This window comes from Pleurodeles waltl, chromosome 1_1 (genome assembly GCF_031143425.1).
Source record: "Pleurodeles waltl isolate 20211129_DDA chromosome 1_1, aPleWal1.hap1.20221129, whole genome shotgun sequence".
Classification (NCBI taxonomy): Eukaryota; Metazoa; Chordata; class Amphibia; order Caudata; family Salamandridae; genus Pleurodeles; species Pleurodeles waltl.
In genome coordinates this window covers 147,732,886-147,754,019 of record NC_090436.1, presented here as the reverse complement: position 1 = coordinate 147,754,019, position 21,134 = coordinate 147,732,886, and the positions used below count along the sequence as shown (strand labels likewise).

Sequence of the window (21,134 nt, the reverse complement as noted above, 5' to 3'; positions counted from 1 at the left end):
TAGCCCTGTGTTAAAACTGCGGGACCAGGTAGTACAATTTTAGGTCTTGCAGTCCCAACCCCACCAGCAAGGAGTCCAGTTTGACAATACTCAGCTAGCCTATTTCATTTGCCTGCCCAAATTAGTGCCGCCAGCAGAATACAGACTTTGAAATTCGAATACAGTGCTACCACCCACCCATCTGCACAGGAATTGACATCACTAGATTTCCCATCATCCATCTGCAGAGGAAGTGACATCACTGGTTCTCCGCCAAGGTCACCCCAATCTCCTCTCCTTTCCCAGGGCCTACTTAATGGCGGCTGCAGTGCGGACGCACCGCTTGTGCATGAAAGGCAAGTCGTAGTGTTCATCCGTGCCTGGTGTCTGACCAGCACCAGGAATCCTGGTCCTCCCCTATCAACCTCTCAACCCTGTCCGCCCCTCACCGCACTGATGCCATAACACAACATGGAAGGAATGTTCATGTGTTCTCCCTGCGAGTTCTAATGCACTTTCCCTCACACAATACCCACCAGTCCAGCACCAACTTCACCAACTATATGAACATGGCAGCAGACTGGATGCGAACCAACCACCTGCAGCTCAACCCCGACAAGACAGAAGTACTGGTCTTCAGTAATCAAGACCTCCTCATGGGACTCCACTTAGTGGCCGTTGGAGCTAGGATCAACACGCCCACAAACCACGCAAGAAATCTTGGGATCATCCTAGACGACTCAAGTCAGCACATTTTGCACCTCCTGCTTTCACATGACAAGCAAGTCATGCAGCATGATGCAGCACATTTTGCAATAATATTACTTCATTATTTTGTAATTTTTGAACTTGGTTACGCACTCAGAAATAACAGAAAGGTGACCAGTCAAGCTTTGCAAAGGACCTTTCAATGGGCAGCAGCATGTGTCGTCGCCTAATTGGTAACTTTTGAACAGTTTGAACTAGAAACTATTTTTTTGCTAAAATCTGCAGATTATGTGGCAGATGACGGATTATGTGGCAGATTATAATTATGCAAAGAGGGCTGCTTCCACACAATTAGATAATTCCAGTGTCCCAGACTAAGAGATAAGTGAGGGGTCATGTGTATACTATATGCAGCTAGATTTGTATTACATGTGGAGGTCTATTAAACAGGAGTTTTTTGTACAGACATGCTGTACTAACATATTTAAAAATGCTATCAGACATGATAATGAAGAAAATGGTGGCTCAGTGAATTAAAATATTTTCCTAGGATTACATCATTTGAAACCAGTTTATGGGTCAAGAGCATTACAGTTAGGTCGAATAGATTATTTAAGTCACTAGACCTGCAGGGCTGGTAACATTTTAATGAATTTTTTAAAAGGCAGGACATATACCTATGTGTTTTATATGTCCTGGTAGTGTAAAACTCCTAAATTCGTTGTTTACTACTGTGAGGATGGCTTCTTTCATAGGCTAACATTAGGGCTACCCTCATATACTGTTTGAGTTGTAGAAAGGGGTAAACAGGTCATGTTTATCATAGCCAGAATGGTCATATAAAATCCTGCTTATTGGTGAGGTTGGATTTTATATTACTATTTTAGAAATGGCACTTTTACAAAGTGAGCATTTCTCTGCACTTAAAATCCATCTGTGCCTTACAGCCTGTCTCCAATCCACGTCTGAGTTGGGCTGGTTGACAGCTCCCTTGTGCATTTCACACAGACAACCACAAACACAGGATACGCAGTCACACCTGCACTCATCTGCATACTGAATGAGTCTTCCTGGGCTGGACGGGTGGAGGGGCTTGGCACTTACATTTCAAAGGCTAGTGGCCTGCCCTCACACAATGGACTGCCAAACCCCCTACTGCGACCCTGGCAGACAGAACTGTACTGAAAGGGGACCTTGTGCACTTCAAAACCACTCTTTGAAGTCTCCCCCACTTCAAAGGCATTTCTGGGTATATGAACTGGGACCCTGGCCCCATCAGGCACTTCTGGACCAGAGCCTGCAACCTGTCAAGAGGAGCTGTCTGGCTGCCCAAAGGACTCACCTGGACTGCTTTGCTGTGAAGGACTGCTGCCTTGCTGTTGCCCTGCTGCTTTGCTGGCCTCTGACTTTGCTGAGAAGTGCTCGCCAAGGGCTTGGATTGAGCTTACCTCTTGTTTCTGAAGTAACAGGGCCAAAAAGACTTTCTCTCTTCAAGGAAACTCCTTGTGTGGCGAAAATCGATGCAAAGCCTGCCGGAAATGACGCACAGCTGCCCTGCGACAAGAAAATCGCCACATCACCGAACCAGAAGTATGCAGCCTGAATATCTGAGTGGAGATTGACGCAGTGGCTGTGTTGAGACCGGACCTTTCCACGCACAGCCATACCGGATCTCTGCACAGCCACGCCGGAACAATGCAGCCTGACTTCCTGAGTGAAGAATCGACACAGTGTCTGCTGTGCGACAGAAGCTCCGACGTATTGCCCACCGGATCGACACAGCGCCTGAGGCTTCGTCTTGCACGCCGAGGATTTCCACGCATTGTCCCTGGGCATCAAAAGAACCCCGCATCACAGTGAGGATCCAAGACTGTGCGCCAGAAATCGACACAAAGCCCGTGCAGCGTGGGAAGAAACGATGCATCGTCTGTGCCGCATCAGGAAATCAGATGCACACCTTCCGTTTTCCACGCATCGCCTCCTCTGCGGTCTCCGTGCGTGTAATTTTGATGCAAACCAGGTACTTGTGCACACAAGAGACAATTGCTGACTTTTAAAGACGTAAGACTCTTCTTAACTTCGCAAAAGTGATACTTCAACTTGTGGTTATCAAATCTTGATCACACATGTAGTCCTAAAAGACTCAAGTAATACACAAATGTATTTAAATGGAGGCTGTGTATCACTGTCAAATTCACAGTGGTCCAGCCCAACTATGCAACACAACAAACACCAGAAAGCAACTGCAAAACTACGACTGCCAGCAATGTGCATCTGCAGTCCGCCCACACATAAAACACACAAGCATTACATCATCACCAGAGATTACAGGCTCTAAACCCTAGTCTGACACCTTGGCACCACAACTAGGGCAACTATGCACAATTCTCAATCATATCAATTTCCCACAAATGAACCTCAAAAAATAACATAATTCAAAATTGATCAATTATACAACTACTCGTCACCCATAGTGCCATTGGGATATTGACATCAGATCATAAAATAAGGCAATAACCTATCAACTGTAATAAAAAAACACGCACAATTGAAGTCAAATTTGATGGCCGTTTCTTCTTTCCCGTAACGAAAATAATCCCACTAATTCTGTTGCCAAAAAATTATAATCCTAAAATAGCAAAACAAACTAGTGAAAAAAAAAAAAAAACATAGTTATATCAGCACCGGGAACACATGGTAATCTTCAACAAATAATAACTTAAGTAGTTGCAACGATTAAACTATCTGGCGTTTTAAATATAATGAGTCACAGAACGCATGATCCCTGCTTTCGGCACATCAGTCATTATGAGGTCCTGCAGAGCAGTGTTCTGAGGTACTGAACTACGGTGCTTGGAAACCCAGTTGCAGAAATCATCAATTGGCTAAGCAGTTCCAACTACAGACATACCATCTCGGGGGCAACAAACTGAAAACAAACCACCACTCCAGGCAGATAGCTCTTATGCCAGGTTATAATGCATGGTTATTAATTTACGGTGTTTTGGCAAGTTGTTCTTAGACACGTTTCTCTTTCATGCTCCCTCTGTCCAGCCCTACTCCCAGATGCTCTGTTGCAGAATGTTACAGCTCTGACGGTCTGAGTTTCCGTGGGGGTTGGTACAGTGTTGCAGGGACACAGACACGAAGGCTGAGGCAGGTACAATTGGCTCACATTTGGACCAATACATTGCTCTTGTACTTAACCTTATTCTGGGTGAGCATCTCCTTTCAAATTTCCCAGTGGCTAAGTCAGCATGATTGGGGACTGGACTGTTAAACAGGTAGATTCGAATTACAGCCAACAACTGAGAAAACTTCTTATTATTTCAAATTTAATGACAGCATAGAAATATGGAATCCCTTCTCAAAGCTTATGGTTTGCTTTCTTTTGCAAATATCCATGTTTCCATTTCTCTGAAGTCAGAGTGGGCAGCACGGAGGATGGGGGCTTCGGAAATAGTAAGTCCATCAATATGTTGCATCAGTGCTTATGTTAAAGCTGCATGAGCCCCTCCTGAGTGTGTTCTGTAGCTGGTTTGGGCCATTCCATAGAGTGGGTCCCAGAATCCAATGACTCCTGTGGTACCTCAGAGATTCGACTGGTCAAATATCTTGAGTCCATTGGCAAATCAGAGCTCAGGGATCTGGAGTGCTGAGGTATTGATGACATTGTGTGAATTTTCCTGTGTTATCCCAATCCTTTGGTGCGTTCAGCCCTATGCATTACCTCTGATACCTTGGTAGATGTAGGCCTACTGTGCACTTGAGAACATGCTGCCTTTTGCTTTTGGCACCTTTAGATACTCAAATGAAAACTCTGACAGGCCACAAGACCCCGCTAAACAATTTACAGTGCAACGCTGTGTGACAGCCTGGTTGCAGAGCCACTATTACAGTGAAAATTGATGATGTAGTTGCAAAATAGCACTTATGTGGCATTCATGAGGTTGTGGTAACAAAATATATGTGGCCGCTGGTCACCAGTGGGTGCGACACATGAGGGGTGAACTCAACGAGAATTTCAAAACATGCATAAATTGATGGGGTGCTGCAGGACGAGGACTGCAGGCAGAACCCGTGGAGGTTGTATGAAGAGCATTGATGGTCTTAGCCCTGGGCGCAACCAGTAATATAGTGGGAACCGTTGCACCAGAATACAAGAAGAAATATGAAATAAATGAAAAACAAGCACTTACCAAGTAGGCTAGAGCACAGTAGACCTCTGATAAAGCAGGTGGACTAGTTAAGGGAGCCAATGCTATACTGACACCTCATTTAAAAACGTCAACAGCTTAATGCTTAGAGAATATCAGGCATCCTGTCTAGATCCATCTACTGGACCCATCAATAATTATAAGCAGTTCATTGTTTGGGAGCATGACTCTGTTCTGGCACTTTGGTGCTAATCATTCTATTGATCCAACAGGAAAACCATTATTAAAAACATGTAAATCCAAATAATTTTTTTAATGTTGTCCATGTAGTGAAAGTGGGAGAATGGCCAAGTTTAGGGAAGGTTCCAGTCAATATTTTAAAGGGCTTGAATTATTCCTATAAAAGGTGAAGGTTTCCCCTATTTACTGCCAAACTATGGGTCATCTCACCTTACACAGGGGCGCGCAAGCCTCACTTACTGTTTAAGAGCTTAATGCCAGGACAAGTAAGCCTGCTTCCTGTCTGTATCATGAGTAGGACCACACGCCTGATCATCTAACCTAGGGCACTGGCCTGGTATTTGAGTCCAAATGCATCTAAGTATTAAACAGTAATGTTTTTTACTTGTGCAGTCAGCCCCCAAAGTGAAGAGAAAGAGAGAAATGTTGCTATCTGAAGTTGGAAGGTCTTGTGGGAGACCAGCAAACGAGGTACCAGAAGCCAAGAACCACTGTGCCCCCAGAAACAATGACGAAAAAGAGTGTAAAACTGAAGTTCGTATCATGCTACCATAAATCCTGTGCTAGACTTTGACCTCTGGCTGCTATGTCCAAAAAAATCTGAAAGCTGAGAAGCGATTAAAAAACTTTGCACTGCTTTTAACATGGTAGGTGCAATGCACCATCTTTAGTATAAATCTACTTAATCATTTATCTATGGGCTGTCATGAAAGCACAGAGCTTTCTTCAACAACATCTGCAATCAAAAGGCACGCAAGACAAATACGGCTGGAGGGATCTTAATCACAAGAAATGATAGAGAAGATCTACCACAGCAATGCGAGGACCCTAAAGCCTATAGAGGACCACTAAGAAAAAAAAGGAAAACTGGAATTGTTAATATTGAAAAAAATTGATGTTGATGTGCACAGTAATACATTCATATAGAAAAACAAAATTGCATCACTATTATCAAGTTCACCCGTCATGAAATCTCCATCAACCCCGACTCAGAGATATGTGCCAGGGAGGCTCTAAGACCTAGGCCTGAGGTTACTGACTGACAGGTCACAGGTGGGGTGGCATGTAGCCAGCAGACAAACGTGCAAACAGAAAACTGAGATCAATCCAACAGATAGGCGCAGCAACACCACAATCGCCAAGGAGATTGACCCTAGCAAAGCACACATGGCCAGAGGTGTACGCTAGTTCCCAGAACACCATAAAGTCAGATGCCACTTGAAATCAGGAACACTCAGCCAATCAGACCAAGACGCACACAGTAAAAAGCAGCTATCAAGCGCCCCTCATGCTGGACATCTGGACACATTACCCACTGGGCCTCATTGTGTCCATGAAGACACAGTAACGCAGACAAATGTTTTTACAGTATCAAATAGTTTATTCAGCTGTTTCACAGAATAAAACTGTACAAATCTTCTAATTAGTATTTTCCATAATTCAGTTGGTAGGTCACGATAAATAACAAATGTTGTCCTGTATGCTGTCACTCAATCCGCTGTTTCCATTTTTTACAACAATTCTTCATAAGAATAAAGAAATACGCAAAAAAAAGTTTTAAAAAAACAAGCGCTTGAAAATCTCATACACATAATTGTATATTTAGCTGGAATTGAAACCCTAATGGAGATAAAATCTATAATCAGCCTGGAATGTTATTTCATGGTGTGAGGCTTTGATGCAGATTCAGGCCAGTCATAAGTGTCGGGCAGGAAGGAGTCATATTCTGTGCGCCAAACCTTTGATCTCACGTATTCATTCTTGTTGTGGGGTTCTGGGTAGTGGAATGCCATGCCATTGCCATACACAAATTCCATGACCTGGAAAAAAAACAATTTAAGACAAGTGTATGAAATGAGCCATCTAAGCAATTTGCCATAGCTATGAATGTAACAAAGTAAAGACTAATTTAGGAGCATTTTATATCAGTTATATGGGGTACAGTTCCATGTATGTGGGCTGCCACACTCTGGTCCTGACCTTAATGTTTTTATTTTAAAGAAATCCTTGGTTATTTGGTGCCTTTGTCCAATTGGATCAGCAGAAGAGACTAAAAAGTCGAAGTCCCAAAACTTCATATGTAGTCAAATAAATGCCCAGAACTGGAAGCTTATAGTGATTTGGCAACCCTAATGCCTAGCTGCATTCCATGACCATACATCCACCATGTTCCCAAGACATGGCAGATGTGGACTGCCAGGGACAACTCTAGTTTTACCGATTGCTAAATTCCTATGAAACTATAAAACATGCTATTGGAAAATGGGTTATTGGTCAGGGCAGGTAAGTACTTACACTTAGCAATAGGCCACTAACCTCCACTTAGGTCCAGTTAGGTCTCAGTTAGTTAAACCCAGCTCAACCCTTGGTAGCTTGGCAACGAGCGACAAGGCTTAACTTAGGAGACAGAGTGTAAAGCATTCAAATATCACAAAACAGTAATTAAATAAAACACAGGAAACAGTTTAAAAATCCAAAACCAATTTATAACAATAGATTAAGGCCCTCATTCGGACCTTGGCGGGCGGCGGAGGCCCACCCGCCAAAGTCCCGCCGTCAAAATACCGTACCGCGGTCGCAAGACCGCGGCGGGTATTTTGACTTTTCCCCTGGGCTGACGGGCGGCCGCCGAAAGGCCGCCCGCCAGCCCAGGGGAAAACGACCTTCCCACCATGAAGCCGGCTCGTAATCGAGCCGGCGGAGTGGGAAGGTGCGACGGGTGCTACTGCACCCGTCGCGTATTTCACTGTCTGCTATGCAGACAGTGAAATACTAGCGGGGCCCTCTTACGGGGGCCCCTGCAGTGCCCATGCCATTGGCATGGGCACTGCAGGGGCCCCCAGGGGCCCCGCGACACCCCCTACCGCCATCCTGTTCCTGGTGGGCGAACCGCCAGGAACAGGATGGCGGTAGGGGGTGTCAGAATCCACCATGGCGGCGCAGCGAGCTGCGCCGCCATGGGGGATTCAAATGGGCAACGGAAAACCGGCGGGAGACCGCCGGTTTTCCATTTCTGACCGCGGCCAAAGCGCCGCGGTCAGAATGCCCAAGGGAGCACCGCCGGCCTGTCGGCGGTGCTCCCGCCCCCGTTGGCCCTGGCGGTGCAACACTGCCAGGGTCATAATGAGGGCCTATATTTTTATCTTTAAAATGACACAAAAACGAATAAAATCAGATAAGGGGAACCGGAGATATGAATTTTTAAAGAATTATTGTTTTTTAGCACCTAGAAACAAAAAGCGCCAATCGGGTCATATGGTTGCACCTCGACCGGGGCAAAGTCAAAGTTTAAGGCCAACCGTGATGGAGCCTGGCTTGGCTACAGGCCGTGGGAGGCCTTGGTCAAAAGTTTACCTTCACACTTAGTCGTTTTTCTGATGATTTTCTTCAGCGGGACGAACCTGCCAGTTCAATCCGACCTCCTGGAAATCTTCTCTGGATACGCGTTGCGGGAGCCCTCGGTGGAGATTTTTACTTTCTGCAGCAGTCATTTTTTCGAGGTGAAAATCCTTCGACCGGGGTAAACCTGGATCTTGATCCGACGTCTTTGGAGCTCTCCTCGGATACGCTGGCTGGGAGGTCCCGGTCAACTTTGTACGTTCGGACTCAGTCTCTTTTTTGGAGATTTTCTTCACCGGGACGAACCTGCAAATCAGGCCGGGTCGCGGTTGAGGCAAGCCGGCTAGAGTTGCCGCAGCGGGTGGGTCCATCTATGGAGCTTTTTTTCAAAAGTTCTCCAAACTTCTGGATCTTCTCCCAGATGTTCCTTTAAGGTTCATTTGGGGTTCACAGCTCACCCCAAGGGTCCAGAAGCTCTGAGATGATCCTTGGGGGTGTGGACTACAACTCCCAGAATGCACCTGGCGCAAACTCCTTTTTGGCCACTGGGCAGTGGTCAGCTGGTTAATATCTTCAGGAATTGGTGCAGGGGACTCTGGTTAGCAATTTTTCACCTGTAGCAAACAGGGAGTCCCTCCTTGAACCAGTCGAAGCCAGGCAAAGTCTTTCTTGTGGTGAAGCCCAAGTGTGCAGCTGGTGCAGTCCTTCTGAGTACAGGTTCCAGGTGCAGGCCAGGGGTCCAGCAGGGCAGTCCTTCTTCTCCTTTGGTTCTTCCTTGTTGGAATCTGATGGGGATCTGAGGTGTGGGTGCAGGTCTGCCAGTTTTATCCTTGCTCCTGGGTGAAAAACAGGGGGGTCCTGATTCTCCAGTCAGGTGCAGGGTCCTTCCCCCTGTGATGACCACTTCCTGGGAAGTGTGGCAAAAATCAATCCTAGGAGGCAACATTCTTTAAAAATCCATCATGGCTGAAAATTATTTTTGGAGGTTACATCTGGCTGAGCCCACCCACTGGTGTGGCTAAAAATCATAAACATACCCCTCTCCTGCCCTCTCCTAATCTAATCAAGCGGGCACCTAGTTGTCTGGGGTTGCAGGATGTGGGGGTGTTGCTGAGTTGCTCCAAATATCCTTCTCTGCCTTTGAAGACCAGTTTGGCAGCCCTCCCCCTTCCTGCCTCACCATCTGCTGAGGGGAGATTCCCTCCCACAGGCACATCTCTTTGTGTGAAGCCAGGCCACTTCACACCTCATCAAGGCAGCCTGGCCAGGCTGCCAGAGGCTGGCCGAACAGGGCACAGCAGCAAACACAATGCAGGGCTGAAATTGGCAACTTTTCAGGTATAGTTTAAAACTCTTTACCTGAACAAGTTATATTAAATCCAACAACTGGAAGTTTGGGATTTATTATAACAATTCATTTGATACCAAACTCTTGTATCTGTCATTTAAGGGGACTTTTAAAATTAAAATAAAGTCTCCCCATTCTAGCCTATGAAGGCCATTTACTACAATGAGGGAAAAACGAATTTGGCAGTTTTTACCTCACCAGGGCTTATAGAACTACTTTTATAAGGTCCCTGCTTATAGTTTCATGGCACCCAGCCCTAGGGGCACATAGGGCACACTTTAGGGGTGACTTATATGTAAAAATAAGGTAGTTTAAGACTTATGAACTACTTTTAATTCCAAAGTCGAATTTGCATATAACATTAATTTAAAAGCAGCCAGCAAGGCAGGCCTGCCTTTAAAATAACACTGGGCACCTCAGCAGTACACCTATGGGTGCACTACCTATGCTGTGGTCCCTAAACCAACATGCCCTACCATATACTAGGGACTTATAGGTAGGTTAACTTAGCCAATTATAATTAGCCTAATTTGCATATCCACTTTACACAGAGCACTGGCCCTGGGACTGGTAAGCAGTACCCAGGGCACAGCCAAGAGTTAGTAACCACCAGTACCTGTCCAAAAAGTGTGGGGGTGACCAGGGCAAAAAGGGAGGTCTTTCCTACACATGCTGAGACCCAATCATTCTTCTTACATTACAAACATTTCACAATGCCCCTCCCAGACCTGCCAAACTTAAAATTTTGACTGTGTTGCGATTGTATATGAAGATAGGGGCAAGGCATTAGCGAAGGGATGGGCCATGGCTAGTGGGTCCTAAGAAGCAACACCTTTTTTCCTACAGAGCAAGAAGGAAATCAACAAAGTTCTGGGGAGGGTTTAAATTCAGCCCCATTGTGCAGAGCGTTCACACCTGAGCTGGGAGCCTATTGGGTGCAAGGGTTGCCTGTTCACCATGTGATAGTGACTTCTCCCTGTGCGCCTCTGTGATGAGGCAGGAAACCGTGTGTCACTTGGTGGCCCCACGTGAGTTGGCAAGCCTGCTTTCCCGAATCTTTTGGAATCAGTTACTGTTTTTTCCCAGTAGTCCTACAGGACTGATGGGAAACGCACATGATGATTGTATGTAAATAATTTGCCTATGGAGTAATTGAGCTGCAACTTGTGCAAAATACAGAGGATGTGAAATGGTCGATTGTGGTGGTCAGTTGACTGTGGTGCCGTGACAGCAAAGGCAATTGGAACGTTTCTGGTCAAAGGAGTAAAAGGAGTAGGTAATGTCAGTGGATTACCCCTTTCATCTTAACAACAGGTCTGAGAGCAAGCCTGCCAATTTACCTAAGAAAATATCATGCCATAATATTCTGACCAATTACTGATGTTTTCCTTGGCACTCCTCTCGCCTTAGCATCTTAACTGCAAGAATACGTCACTCACTAGGGCGATGGATGTGAGGTACACTTAGGAGTGATGTAGGCATGCTCCAAAATTTCAATTTAGCCCGCAAACCATCAAATGAACTACATGAGGATGCCGGCGTCCCCTCACTAAGATGACAGTTGAGATGGTTAATATCAGAAACGTTGAGAAAGCGCTGAACCTGACATTTTAGTACCCATTCTATAATGTGAATAGCACCCAATGGATGAAAACAGTGGTCTGGAATATGTGAAGAGTGTTCATTTTGCTCTCTTTCGATTGAAAAGAATTGAATTAAGTGTGGTAGCTACTATAGGCCAGGTAAAGGTTCAGTGCTGGAAACAACACAGACACTGAACTATGGGCTAGATGTATCAACAAACGATTTTGCCCCCTCTGCTGCACCCCAAGAATTTTTTTAAGGACATGTAAGGCGCACACATGCCAAAGGGGCATGTGTACGATACATGTCAATTTCAAAAATGCATTTTTCATGCATTTTTAAAATTTGCACATGCTTACCACCAAGTTCAACTTGGTGGTAATAGCGATTCCTTAATGCCTAATTCGCAAGCTTGATACATGTGGTTTAGAAATTGCAAATAAGGTTTCCATATTTGCGATTTCTTATTTAGAGAATCGCAATTTGCGATTCTCTAAACGGGCTCGCAATTTTAAGGAATCGCTATTTTAGCAAATCCTTAAAATTGCACAGCGAATGCCTTTGATACATACTGAAAGGCATTTTTGCATTTGCAGACGGCCATTCGCACCGTTTGCGAATGCAAAAACGCTTGATACATCTAGCCCTATATTTTGTTCCATTTTCCAATATAGTGGAAAACTATGAAAACAATCTCCCTTGAGGTACAAATGCATCAGTGATTTCTCAATATTGTAAACTTTAATTTATGAATTATGTATTACCTTTTTTTCTTCGAATCTTAAGTATTCTTATTTATTTTTTGATGCCTGGAATCACCTTCTCTTAGACACTAGAAGTCCTGTTAATGATCTCAGACTATTTTGCTGGTAAGACAATTTAACACTTCTGCAGTTTCTGTTTCCTACATCAAGCCATCTTGCTTGAACCGTGCCCAACCAGTAGGCAATCTAGGTTCCCTTATCCCATTCCAAGCAACATTCGGTGTGGTATAGTATGCCATCCTGAAGTATAACATACCAACCTGCACCAGTTGTACTGCTTTCTGTTAACAAACCAGTTTGACTTAACTAGGCTTGTTTGGGCATCAGCTAGATATGTTGGCTAAGGCAACATTCCCTAATGAATTGCCAACCAGATCAGAATAGGCAAATGCTTCCTTATCCATGAGTACCTCTCTCAAAAGTACTCCACCTGGGGTAATCGTAGCAGGATATTCACAAGCGGAAATCCTTCCACAAGGCTACCAGGATGAAGAAATGGGAGGAGCCTCTTGGATTTCTCAGAGCGGACTTTACATCGCCCGCTGCTTAGGGGACGAGGGGAAAGTCCATCCCGTGGAGTTCAAAAGCCATACAGATCAAAGAAATAAAAAGTTACTGTAACATATTTATAGCTTGTCGTGTTGTAAGTTGCGCTTTCCACTATCCTACTATCTAAGTGATGGGGGTGGCGAATATTACAAGAATATTACAAGTTGTGAAGATCATAACAAAGTCAAAACCCACAATGCTTTGGCATACAAGCTCGAACTTAAACTGTATTTATTCCCCATTCAAATAGGTGTGTACGGCTGTATGTGTGAAGTATATAATACTTAGTAAAGGGGTGTGAAGTATATAATACTTAATAATGCTAACTAGCAACTCCTCATTTTTCATCTGAAGAGGAGGCTGGTGGTGCTGGTCTACAACACGACATGCCACAAACAGTCGTAGCTCATAACCTTTGCACCAACTAAAAAGCAGTTTCCAATACCCTAAGAACAAAGTGGATGGAAAGTAGAGGTAGTTTAGAAGGTAACATGTTTAAAACTGTATGGTCCTCTTGAGTTACATATCTGGCATGCATGTCCTCACTGTGATCTTTTGTGAATTATTGAGCAGATGACCATTTTGCTGCCTTGAAAAATATCTACAAGTGGGATGCAGCCAAGGAAAGCCACAATGGCCACTTTTTTATGCACGTAATGTGCTAGTGGGATGTCGGTTGGTCATGTATTTGCAAATCTGACTATGTTACACAATCCATCTGCCTACACCCATTTAGAAACATGTTTCCTAAGTTGTCTGTGGGGGTCAGTTAGACAATTAACTATTTTGGTTTGCGTAAAGGCTTGGATTAGTCTACGGAGTACACAAGTGCTAGTGAATGCAGTGCCCGTTCTAACCTTGCTGAAGGATTTTGAAAGAATGTTGGGAGTTCAACTGTTTGAGATGAAAAGTTGACAAAATTTGGAAGGAATTGGGTATGTGTATACAATACTACTTTTTTTTGCTGACTTGAATGAAAGGCTCTTCACTGAAAGTGCTCAGAATTTGATAACTCTTGCAAGGAGGCGACGCTACCAGAAATACAATTTTCTATGTTAAGGCCTGTAGTACTTAGGAGGGAAGTGGTTCAAGAGACAGTCCTATAAGTTTTGTTAGGACAATTTTGAGGTTTCATGCAGGCACACTGAATACTCTAGGCGGGGTAGCCCTTCATTATACATAGCCATGAAGGCTTAACTGTCAGGGTTTTCCAATCGGAAATGTATTACCTGTTATATAAATAGGCTGATGATACAGACAAATGCACTTTAATAGTATCATTTGCAAGGCCTCCCTTAAGGAAATAAAGGTTTCACACCATGTATGATGGTGTTACACCCAGTAGAACAGTTATTCACTCACAACAATGAACAAAGTTCTTCAACTTTGCAACATAGCACACCTATGTTGTGGGGCATCGTGCTTTCTTGAGAATACTCAAACTCTTAAGCTAGGTTAAATAAATCAAATTCTCTGATATCAGGAACAACTTCCTATATTAAGTGACTGCGTACTGGGATGATCAATTTGGCTGTTTATCAGTGTCTGCAAACTGGCCCAAGTGTTTGATCTTACAGTGTGGATCTAGCATCATATTGAGCAACTGGGAGTACATATCTACTTGACCCATGTTGGTGCAACTAAGATTAACATCATATGGAGTGCTTGGCATATTTTTCTACCACTCCTGGGATCAGCGGAAGAGGTGAAATAGCATATGCAAATATCCCTAGCCAGTCATTGAGAGAGCATTCATTTGAGATTAGGGGTGGGGAACACACTGAACACAATGGATATGATGTACAGCTAAAGAGGAGGAATTTACTGTCCTATCCTATCTGAACCCTAGAAAATAAAAGGGAAACCAGTTGTTTCTCAACAAGGAAGCCTCACCCACATTATCTGGAGTTCTTCATCATCTGTAACCTCACCCCTAACCTCGTAAGATGTTAGGAGAAGGGTCGACTCAACCTCTTCTGTAAGATAGTTCTTGGTAAAATGTATGCAGGAATATGTATGTACGTAGGAAGGGGATCCAGACAGTGATAAAATACCTCAGGGTATACCTGAGAAATTCCCTTTATTGATCAGTACCCCAGTTATGATTACAAAGATCCGTTCAGAATGATTTGGGTACAATGCCCCCTAAATCCCTTTATTTACATGTCTCTGCCCAATTGTGTGCCTGGAAATGGGTCTAAGGCATTCATGGGGGGTATACTAGGATCCCTACTCATTAATGGTACACATGCAAAAACTGGTGAGAAAGGAAATCCTACTTTCACTGTTTTCCCTGTCTAACCAAATTCGGACTGACTATGGCTTTGTGGCCTGGTACAGCGTTGGCGACTCCTGTAGGCATACATTAGTTAAGGAGGTTCACCAGTAAGTCATCTACAGTACTACCATTGACCAGCTGACTTGATTGGGGGTGTGGAAACCTGGATGTGCATCATGGGCATTGTTGGTTTTTGACTGTAGCAAACAGATCTGGAGCTGGTGTGCTCCACCTTTGGAGGTACAAGCAAAGAAGCTTGGGATTCAGTTCTAACTCTTTCGTGCTGTGATTGTGACTGATGACGAGCTCTGCAGAGTTATCGGCTGCCCTTGGAAGGTGCTTTGCCAGGAGATAAATGTTGTACGTGAGAGTTAAGTGCCACATTTCATGTGCAATCTGAGAAAGATGTAAGGAATGTGTCCTCTCTGTTTCAGAGCATTATACATGGTTGTCTTGTTGAATATTAATACCTTTTTGCACACAAGTGTATCTGGAATGCCTTTAGCACTAGAAAAATCCTTTAACTTAAACACATTGATATGAAGTTGTTCTACACTGCTCTATTTCCCTTGGTCTGTGAAATGGGACATATGTGCTCTCGATCGCTGAAGAGAGATGTCTATAATTTTCGATTTGGCTGGGGAGCTACAAAGTGTCGCTCTGCTGGGTGATTAGGTGTATTCAACCTCATAATTTTGTACCTGCTTTGAGGTGACTACATTACCTCTTCCCAATCCCCAGATGCCTGCACCCAGTGTGCTGAGCAACACTCCTGGAATGTATGCATCTGCAGAAGTATATTGAGAACTAACTATGCATGATGCTATCATACCCAACAACATCACCACCATTCTTACGGTAAGAGATTGTGTTGTCTGTAAAATCGTCTGAAATGCTATACTCTCTCCAAGGTTGGAATTAATTCAGCCAAGTGAGAATTAATGTTTTGGACACAGATAATTTATTTTTTCTATGGTTGCAGATGGATTAATTTTATATTGATAGGGAACCCTAACTGAATAAATTGGGGTGATGTTGCTTGTGTATGAGACAGGTATTGCCAACCAATAATCTAGTGAATGGGGAACATGAATTCCCTGGGAATAGAGGTGAGCCACCACCACTGAAAGACACTTTGTAAACCCCTTTGATGCAGAAGTTATGCTACAAGGGGAAACAGTGAATTGATTATGCATTGAACCTGCCATAAAGTAAAGGAACTTATGGTGTTAGAACCAAGATGTGAAAGTAAGCATCCCTGAGGTTGAGTGCTGCTAAGAAGTCACCTTCTTCTAAGAGCGGGGCCATTTCCGTTAAAGCTGTTGTTTTGTAATGTATGGTTTGCTTGAAGGTATTCCAGATTAAAAGATCTAAGATAGGGAGCAGTGTACTGTCCTTCTATGGGAAGAGGAAGTACTTGAAATACCTCTATGATGCAGTGGTTTTTCACTTATTGACAACTTAGTCAACAGTGAGTAAATCACTTCCAGCAAGAATGGTAAATGTTCACTACTGATTTTGTGCTTCGATGGTAGTACATTTGGTGGTAGGTGTGTGAACCTCAAATAGTAAATGTACAGCACCATGGGCAGTAGCCATGTGCCCATTGTTACTCTTCACCATTCGTGAGGATAACCCCTTAGGCTTCCCCTAACAGATATCTTTTGAACAGGCGGAATGCACACAGAGTCATTGTTTGTATGCATCAGAAACCTCCTGTGGATACAAGCTTCTGAAGTGTCTCTATTATGACCCTGAAATCCTCCCCTACAAAAGGACAGTTTTTTGGTGTTTGTTGTTGTTTCACTTGAAGATGATGTGGTAGAGAGCCTTGCTTGTAGTTATGACATGCTTTGTTTTTTGTTGATATTGTGATAGCCATTTATGTTGAAAGACACCCATAGATTTGTCTGTGTCAGTGTCCTTTTTTATTTCTTCAAGGGCCTCATTGACACTTGGGGAGGACAAAAGGATACCGTGGAAAGCCAGGCTTAAAAGGTGGTGTTGATCTGGTGGCATGCTGAGTCTGCAGCTACTAAACAAAGCAGTGTATGCCTATGCTGGATATGCTCTTTCCATCTGCTACCGTTTCTTATCCCCCTTAAGATATTTTCAGGAGGGTCTTGGAGGAGCTCTTTCATTTCCTCCTATTAAACAGCAGTGAAAGCTGAGGAGCTCCTCGGAGTTCCGTGACACAAGTTCTTCACATCAGTGGCACTGAGCCTCCTCTTCATTTGTGTCTGCGTGAGGTGGTGGCTTAGATGGTGAATATGGAATTATGTCCTATGGTGCAGGTGTTGCCTGAACTGGAGGCCTTTCCTGGTTCAGTGGCTTTAATACACTTAGAAATATGATTTTTTTTTTATTTTGGGCGAAATATCCTCTTCAAAAGCAATTTTATCTTTATTATCAATCTTATCTGAAAATGTTACATTTTGTACTGAATGCTGGTTTGATTTAGGCATGTGTGTGGGCCTAAGCATGTCCTTCTGAGGCCCAATTACAGAATTGCCTGTGTTTGGATCGATGAAATGTGTGTTGGTCTTAAATCCTGACTAGATGGTGATGGGTTTCTTACTTTGGGTTTGTTACCCCTGAAGAGCCATAGGTGTCAGTGTTGGCATCAATGTCCTCAAACGTCCACAAGGCTATTTTGCCTTGAACCTTCGACTCCATGGTGGTGTCGTAAGCCCATATACAATCACTACAGTTATGGATAGTCTGTTTACACTTGAAATGCTGACAGTCTTAACATCAAAATCACTATGGTATCTTTTCTATCCCCCCTCCACTTCAAGAAGTCATTCTCATTCAGCCTGAAACACAAGTGTACAGCATTTGAAGTCAATTGCTGTATCAGATTAATGTTTCTGTGACCTTTGCACTGTAGTAGTCATCCATGTTATTCCATAGTCACTTCTTTTTTGTAGTGCTTCACTTCAGCTTTTTCAGACACAATGCAGTTTGGATGCCAAAGCCCCTATCTTTAGCTCAGTACCCAATGCAGTAAAAAAACAAGGTAAATAAGATAAAGTCTGTATCCTAAAGCATTGTGGGTTTCGACTATGTGAGCACGAGTTGTTCTTAAAATTCTTGAAGTAAACAACTTATAGTATTTGGAACCCACCAGTGAATTGCAGGACATTACCTAGGATGTGAACACATGCTGTGAACATAGTGCTTTCTGAAAACTTAATGAATGCATGTCAAGCAACCCAACAATGGATCAAGTTTAACTGGATAGAATATCTATCCAAGATCCTTCAGAAGACCAAGTTCTATGTTTTGCTTCACTACACTGAAGATAGATAATTTCTTTTTTATATTATGGCTTATACCAAACGCCTGCATCCATCTTGTACTGGTGTCCAAAAGATCTAAACGAGTAATATTATGCATTTGAAACACCTACTTGCCAATTAAGGTGTCTGACATCTCAGGATTGTCTCTTGAAAGATCAGATGTCAATCCATAAAAGTCCTCTACCAAGTTTAATTCCTTAAATCTACCCAACGGTTTGTGGCTTTCTTGGCAAATGCCCACATTAAACTCTAGGCTTTAATTAAGTAACTTCACGACAGATATTTCTTTAAGGTGTAGCATTCTAGCCAACACCTGCATGTTGTGTAGACTGCAATGTGCTACATAGATGTTTAAAATAACTATCACCGTTTTAAACTGTCGAACGTAAACGTAGTATGGGGGAGAGGAGTGGAAGTGTGGATGTGAAGACGTTTAGAGGTTAATACTTTTGACCACAGTTACAGATTCACAAACCTCAGACTATGTGTTTAAAACAGACAGTTACTCCCTTTACACACCTATCCAACTACATATTATAAAGATAACAATGTGAATTCTGTACCATATCATTACACTTAATAACAGGCAACTTTTATGGGCAAAGATTCTATAGTATTTACTTACTTTCACAGCAATGCAGAGAGAGACTTCTCTGATATTGGACAATGGTGGATAAAGCCGACCTTGAGCTAATTCTTCATTGGTTAACTGCTCTGTCAAGGACTACATGAAAGAAAGGCTTTTATAAAAAAACTGCAATTTTCAGATATGAGTAAATGTACAACAGCAGATCATGCAATGATCTACAGAGAATAGAGCTCCTGGTTTAATTTAAGTTCAGAGACAGAAAATGGGCTGAGAAGCAGGTGTAAGAATGCATTGCACAGTGACTATAAACTGGCTGATTACACAGACCTTTACTAAAAAAGGATACTCAACCATGTCAAATTATCAGCATTTGTGGATAATGGATAAGCACAAAAACCCTAGATCACATAAAACTAATGCACCAAGTGTCTGATAAAGAATCCTGATGCAGATTGCTCTACATAGCACAGTGCAAATATAGTGGTTTGAGGGTCAGATATTACTTCCAACATAGGAGACAGCTTTTCAGCCATCCAGCTATTTCAATAGGTAGCTTTAATTTACAGCCTACTGGCAGTTTAGTTTAGAAAGCTCAGCTACCTATAGTTAATATGTTTCTCCTCTCCTTCAAAAAGGACCTATATAGAAGTTGGAGTCTCTTTATACTAGCAATCATCAAGAGTTTTCCATTGGAGTACTGAAGTCAGAGACTTTTCTCAGATTACTTCTCTTTTAACAAAAAGGAACAGAATACATATTTTGGATTTTCTCATCCGGTCCGATTTCCAGAATGGCAAAGTCAGGATAGTTACTGTGTTGAGCCATTTGCATATTGGCTGGAGCTTGGGTTTTCAAATGTTAAAGCTCATGGTTTCTGACTTGCAAAGATATGTAGGGAAAATACATCCCTAAAACTCTGTGTACGTTAGTTTCCTTGTTGGCCGCATGTTGCTGTACTACAAAGGTGTCCTGACAGTACGTATCCTCAGCCTAATATGTACCATTCTATTTCTCTCTGCTCAATATTTTCCACTCACTTTAACCAACCCACCCAAGTTCTTTCTTCTTCTATATTTGACTATTGTCCTCTTTCCTTCTTCTGCCTCTCTTATACACATCTACTTTATCCACTCTATCCATCATTGTGTCCAATTGTCTAGGGGTAGGGCCCCTTCAGAGGACTACAAGAAACCCATGGTACAGGAAGGCCAGTGTTTCCTCCCTAATGTGCTTGAACCTTGAAGATTGTTCAGCATGCATGCCGATACTAGCATCATACTCACAAGCAGAAGTACAATAAATAACATAAATGCCATATGCTTAAAACAACCATTTTCTTTATTCTTCAATAGGCCAAATATGTTTGCTCTTTGGAAAAATAATTCCCCAAAGCTTGGATATACTTAAAGTAAAGAGATCTTTTTAAGACTGACAGTTATTAAAATACATAATTCATTGATCTTCAACACCCACCTTTGCAGCTTCTAGAAACACCTGGTCACTGATGTGCCTCACACCACTAAGTATTACTGCTAGAGCCACACCTGCAATGAACAAAGTTTTGTGTTACATAATGTCTTAAACGTCACTCTTTCACTGATCTGCTATATATAAAGTCAACACAACTTAAGCAAGGACTTCGGGAACACATAAATCAACCACCATGGACTGCTGGTGCTAGCATTACTGAATGTTAATTGCCCACTCCCAAAACATGAGTCAAAGCTGAATCTGACAGTACATGATAAGGTGAAATAAAAAGCTGATAATACATGTACCAGTAGGGTAATAAAGCTAATAGCACCCTTGCATGTCTGGTTATGGTAGTAGCTCGTCTTCACTATCCACATTACACTAGTCATTACCTATCAATCATCTTCTAAATCTGCATCCAGCCTGACTTCACATGCTCAGTCTAACCCATCCCACTTCTTTCTGTGCTACCTTCGGCTTCGGTCCTGGGCTCTAAAGCAGTCATTTCTGGTAAATCCCTTCTTTCTGCATTACAGGCCAGCAAAACACACTTAGCAGGAGTTAGAAAACTAAGTGGAAGGGTAGATAGTTTGTTGGGAGACAGAGTGGGACACGGAAACAAGATATTTTGCATCCCTATGAGAAGGATTATTTAGCAGGCATTAACCAGACAAACCTGGCCCATCTTTTTGGGGAGCGCAATTATCAATTAATTTAATACACCTATACTTTATATTACAAACTAGAAAGTATCAATTTAAAACATTGCTGGTCTACCATAGTGTGCCATAGCGAGTCAGACTTCATGAAGAAACTAAAATGAA

The 21,134-nt window shown here is 42.9% G+C and overlaps 1 protein-coding gene across 3 annotated transcripts in view; it reads right to left on the bottom strand.

Moving 5' to 3' along the window:
• Positions 1-6,444: 6,444 nt before the first annotated feature.
• ME2 (malic enzyme 2) overlaps positions 6,445-21,134 on the bottom strand; it is a 123,408-nt gene continuing 108,718 nt past the window's right edge. For all 3 annotated transcript variants that reach the window (XM_069219360.1, XM_069219286.1, XM_069219309.1), the window contains exons 14-16: positions 20,311-20,381; positions 18,874-18,972; positions 6,445-6,904 (exon numbers count right to left, since the gene is read on the bottom strand). In XM_069219360.1, coding sequence (XP_069075461.1) covers positions 6,740-6,904; positions 18,874-18,972; positions 20,311-20,381 — 335 coding nt within the window. In that variant the 3' untranslated portion in view covers positions 6,445-6,739. The remainder of the gene's footprint in view (positions 6,905-18,873; positions 18,973-20,310; positions 20,382-21,134) is intronic.